The sequence below is a fragment of the Nicotiana attenuata genome, chromosome 8 (assembly GCF_001879085.1).
Source record: "Nicotiana attenuata strain UT chromosome 8, NIATTr2, whole genome shotgun sequence".
Taxonomy (NCBI): Eukaryota; Viridiplantae; Streptophyta; class Magnoliopsida; order Solanales; family Solanaceae; genus Nicotiana; species Nicotiana attenuata.
The window spans coordinates 35,065,630-35,071,615 of record NC_031996.1 but is presented as its reverse complement, the minus strand read 5'-3'; the positions used below and the strand labels follow the sequence as shown (position 1 = coordinate 35,071,615).

Genomic DNA, 5,986 nt, shown 5'->3' with positions numbered 1-5,986 from the left:
CCCGGACGGGTAGAGATGCTATTTCCGGAGAACCTCTGCTCAGAGACAAATAGCCTGAAATGAAACGAGTCAAATAATATTAAATAAAAAAGAATATTTTATCTTCTTCAACACTTTCCACAATACGACGATGGAGTTTTAAGCTTTTACAGTAAATTACTAAATCGGTATTTGAACTAAAATTTAAACATAAATTATCAACATTCAAACGATTTTAACAATAATGGATCATTAACCTTTTACTTTTCACTATCAAGCGAGAATTTCAAGTTTTATATATTGAAAAACTATTGCATTCAAGTAAAATATGGGACAATCACTAAGACCGTAAAGAACGGGGACATTCCGCTAAGACCAATAATATTTTGAATCTTGAAGGCCTCGTACAACATCAAGCCCAATCCAATCTTTACAGACAGTACAGCTTGGACTATTACCACAAGCCCATATCTTAAACCAATGTATGGGTCACTAGTCCAATCGGAAATCCAAACCCTTTTCAACTACAAAGAAAACAGGAAAATCAAAAAATAAAAGAATTTTAAACTAAAATTAGTCAATGAATATACATATATTCAGGGGGTAAAGCGCTCCCTGACAAAGGCGAATCCATATCCAGGGGCTCGAACTCGAGACCTCTGGTTAAGAATGAAGGAATACTTACCACTCCACCACAACCCTTGTTGGTGGTGTAAACAATATTAATACAATCACCAGGTTATTATAAGCTATTTACATGTAAACTTTATAATAAGTATTAACTGGTAACCTACTCAAATTGGTAATGAACATGCTTAAAGGCTAATTACATATAAATTCTCACTTTTAAGAGATTGACAGCCATACCCTATCTAGGTAGGTGAACTGATTAATCCACCTAAATGCTCATATAGATATTATAAAATAATGGGACCAAAGTTAACATCCATAAATATTGGAAAGTGCAAATATTCTTTCACCCTTTTTTCAACCCTTTATCCATTTTAAAACTGCAGAGGACTTAATAGTAAATGAACAATTGCATCAAGAAAAAAAATATTTAAATAGAGATCACGACACTTTTTTTAGCACAAATTTTGGAAAAAAATCCATGTTTAATGATACGTGCAAAGTTTAGTAAGAATATAAAGAGCTAAGTCTTCCTGCCGGCTGAATATAATGCCATATTGTGATTATCTTTCTTTAATTGAACCAACAAAAGACAAGTAAAGGAATTCTATTTTCTTTGTTTAATTGTTTTAATTTCTTTTTGAAGCAGGGTCGGTTCATTAATATTACATGCACTTAAATGATACTACAAGATAAAGTTTTGACCAATAAATTACACCGGCAATCCAACATTTCTATCTACTTAATATTAATGAAAGATAACTTTTGTTATTTTAGTACATCTTTTTGCAGGACTTGCACATATCGCTAGTTAATTTACAACTATTCACAGTTACACAACAATATATTGAAGGAAGATTATGATACTGAGTTCCCAAAGTTTAAGGATCCGCGATATAGGACGAAATCTTGACCATCAAGGGTTGTGATATGATAGATAAGATTCTTTCAATTTAATCGGAGGTCTCAGTTCGAGTCTCGAGAATAAAAAAAAAATCCCTTTAATGGCCTTACACGACATGATCCGAGTTAGTCGAGGCCTCACAACGAGTATCTGACATCAGAAGAAAACCAAAGAAAAGTGTTCCTAATTTTCCCTTGTATATTAAATGCCTATTAAAAATACGGAATGTTCTCTTTTGGATTCTCACTAGGAAATTAACATCTCGAGTTTGGAAAATCCAAGGTTATTATTCATACTTCTTTCTGGCAAAGCTTAATGTTGTAAGATGAGAATTACAAGGAGCCAATTTTTCTATGGTAGGAAAAGCCGCCCAATGACTAATATTGTATTGATGAATGAAAATAATTAAGTGTAGTAAATTTAAAAATATATGTAGAAAAGGGAAGGAAAACCAATGACCACTAGAGTTAAGATAGAGTAATATTGCATTATGTGTAAACACTTTCGTCATTCCAATAATATAGCTTTCAGTTGCACGTTGAAAGCGATGTTGGAGAAGACTTAGACCTATAACGTCTATTACCCTTCAAAACTAATCATTTTCAGTAGCATTCTTATACTTAATGGTCTTGCTTTAAGGAAGAAGGGAAGGATTATAAGAATAAAAAGAATGGAAGGAAATAAAAATTATTTTTTCTTGTTGAAATTTGTATACTAATTGTGTTTTCTTAAGTGTCACCTAATGATATATATCGTCCAATATATAAAATATCCCTTGCATTATATTCTCAACCTTTGGACTATAAAATATATTAACTATATAAAGTATATTATCTATTACATTTTCAGTATTTTTTTGTTGGTAAATAATACACTTCTATATATTATTTTGACAAAGCTCAATGTTATGCTGATATATTCAACAAATATATAGATTAATAGGTAGATTTTTTTATAGAATAATTAGTCATTGCTATTACACTTTTTTATCTATGAGTCCAAGTAAGACCCGGTAAAGGTCAATGGAAACCACAACGTACAATAAGTTCAAACAGGAATTTAAGGAGAGAATATATGTATATGCTTATGCACTAATTTGAACGTTTTAATTAATTTTATTACATCTCTTAAATTTGTAGACCTTGTGGATATTTGTAATGCAATTTCTTTTCTTTTGCTCCCCTTGATTTTGTGTATAGGGTCAAATTTGACCGTCAGCGTCTCTACGCCAATGGGTACGCCCAGTGAGTATACGCCAACTAACGTAAGGGTACAACTCGGACGTGGGGACAAAAGCGACATCGTTTAGGACTCAGTATCTTCACTAGGAAAACGTTACCTATTTTTGTGATTTTTTTTTATTATTTCGAGGAAGGTCTCTTATTATATAAGGGAGACATTCACATTGTAAAGGGGGGGACTCTGGAATAATACAACTCTCTCATTTTCTCATACTCTCTATTGCTATCTCTAACGAATACTTCCTCTTGAGTTCATATTATCACTATTATATCTACAACAACAACTTCATTTTTCATCTCTAGGTCTATTATATTTGATTACGATTTACCTTTTCTTACTTTTGATTGTTTTTAAGCTTGCAAAGTATATCGATAACTTTTGAGCCAAACATTTTCTCATTTTAGATGAGGAGCAGCTTAGAGCAGGTAATTAAATCATATAGTTGCTGTCCTAATTCTGCTTTACAATTTCTAATTATCTTGCTTGTTAGACAAGTCAGAAATCAAAGTGTTAATTAAGAGAATGACATCTCTAAGATTATGTCAAAATCATCTAGCTAATTTGGTCAACAAATGAATGGAAATCTTCAACTAATACTTAGAATATTCATTCAAACTAGTATTATATAGGTTAGAATTTTGTACTATATTTATGTTGTAGGTGGCTGGCTTCGTTCGTTAATCCAACTTCATTTGGAACTTGTATAGTTGAGGAAGCAAAGAAACTACTAACAAAAAGAAAAAAGAAAACTCTCGTATTCCTTCGAGATTATTATGAATTACTTCTCAAATCCTATTTCTCAATACACAACTCGTGTGTCTTTTATATTCTAGTACTCTTTTTATAAGCATCTCAAAATTGTTATAATTAACTGCTATACAATTAAAAATCATCTAAAAGTTAGATATAATTGTCTGTAATAAATAGCATCGTGTATATAAATAAAATTTATTTCCATTATCATCTAATCAGTGACGGAAACATGATTTTTCACTATGGAGATTCAAAAAATAAAAGAACTCAACACGCGAGGAAACTAAGGAATTTCAACATCTAAATATACATAAAAAAAAATTAAACCTTATATACATGGTGTAATTTTTGGCGAAGGGGTACGACTGAACCATTTCCGCGCACCTAGCTCCGCCTTTACATCTAATAGATATGAATTTCCTTTCCGATCTATGTATTTAATTTGTTTTTGTTTTCTAAAAGAAACATACTTAAAATAATAGGATTACCAAATACAGTGGTTCAACCACCAGTTGCATTCATGAAAAGTCAGAATCTCAATAGAAAAGGCGAACACGAAAGAATCTTCGTACCTTTCTTTCAAACTATTTTCTTGTACATTGATCTTATCTCTATTAACCAACAAAACTTCTTCCTTTTGTTGTTCTCATATAACACTACAACAAATACTACTATAAAAACATACAACCCATTAAACAATTATAATAGTACTAATATTTTTCATGTTATATATATAAATGATTAAACATATCCTTATTTCTAATAAATCTCTCTCAATCTCTTTGTAAATCCAACAGAAAAAACTAACTCCATGTCTCCGTTTCCAAGTTATTATTACACTTTTGCTCCATTCATTCTCCTCCTTTCCCTTCCTTCTTTTCCCGCCAGAATCCTAAAACACGATCCTTTAACTGAATTAACCGCCGATATTCAAAACAACACGTGGCACGCTTTCGTTAAATTCCTCGACGCCGGAAAAGGAAGTGAACTCACCGGCATGTCGGAACTGAAAAAATACTTCCAACGGTTTGGCTATTTATCTAATATTCCCGATCAAAATTTCACCGATTTTTTCGACGAAGATTTAGAGTCTGCAGTACTCAATTACCAAAAAAACCTCGGATTAACAGTCACCGGAAAATTAGACGACGAAACGATGAACGAAATTATGTTACCTCGTTGTGGGATGAGTGATTCAGCTCATGAACATGATCACAGCTCGTTACATACAACGAGAAATTACGCGTATTTTTACGGGAGACCTAGGTGGATGAAATCATCGCCGATGATTTTATCGTACGCTTTCTCTGAAAATTACATGATTGATTATATAGACATATCGGAGATTAAATCGGCTTTTAAAAGTGCGTTTTCGCGGTGGTCGTCAGCGATTCCGGTGAATTTCACGGAGGCGGAGGATTACTACACGGCGGATATTAAAATCGGGTTTTTTAGAGGCGATCACGGCGACGGAGAGCCGTTTGACGGAGTGTTGGGAGTGTTAGCTCACGCTTTTTCGCCGGAAAATGGGAGGTTTCATTTAGACGCAGCGGAAACGTGGGCCGTTGATTTTGATGAAGAGAGGTCGAGAGTTGCCGTTGATTTGGAATCAGTGGCGACCCATGAGATTGGGCATGTACTTGGGCTGGCTCATTCTTCGGTTAAAGATGCTGTTATGTACCCAAGTTTAAGCCCAAGAACGAAGAAGAGGGAATTAAAGCTTGATGACGTGGAAGGGGTCCAAGCTTTATATGGGTCAAACCCGAATTTCAAATACACGTCATCGTTGGAACATGACACGTCCTCATCAAATTGGAGAACGTCATCAAAGTGGACCACCTTTTTTAGCTTGGTGGCTTTGATCTTTTCCTTGTGTTTATGATTGCTTATGTTTTTTAGTTTTTTTTTTTTTTTTGATGTTGTAAAGATATTTTACACAGAAAAAGAAGTAAAGAACATTCTTTAAAGATGAAGTAGAGGTCATATTCTTTGTGAATTATTCTTTTTGACTTGTGTTGAAATAGAGAAGGAAGATAAAAGAGTCAAAGAAGAATTAAAAGATGGGTTACTTGGAGTCCTTAGTGGGAAGTTTTGGTTTTCTTTTTTCAACTTTACTTTCTTTTGGAAACTTTGAAATCTAATGGAAGTTTTCTGTATTTAGTGGAGAATTAGAGGGGAACATGACAGTTTTTAATGGTAATTTCAAGATTAGGTTAGTTGGAAAGAAGGAACAAAATCTAATTTCAAAATAAAAGGATATGAACTTCCAATATTAATGGAGTACTAGTTGCTTCCTTGTTTAGGGAGATAAGATGGTTTCTATTTTATAACAAAAAACAATGGTAGGAGATGTATTATTAATGAATTTACTATATTGAAATTGACAAATTATAATATAGATCCATACTACTTTCATATTCCATTTTATGTCACACTATTACTATTGAAAGAGACAATAGTTTTCAAACGTTTAACAAA

At 32.8% G+C, this 5,986-nt stretch overlaps 1 protein-coding gene across 1 annotated transcript; it reads left to right on the top strand.

The window, feature by feature from the left end:
- LOC109231848 (metalloendoproteinase 4-MMP-like) lies at nt 4,083-5,481 on the top strand. Its single transcript, XM_019397475.1, has one exon. It carries the CDS (start codon nt 4,320-4,322, stop codon nt 5,388-5,390), a length of 1,071 nt encoding a protein of 356 aa, XP_019253020.1. The 5' UTR covers nt 4,083-4,319; the 3' UTR covers nt 5,391-5,481.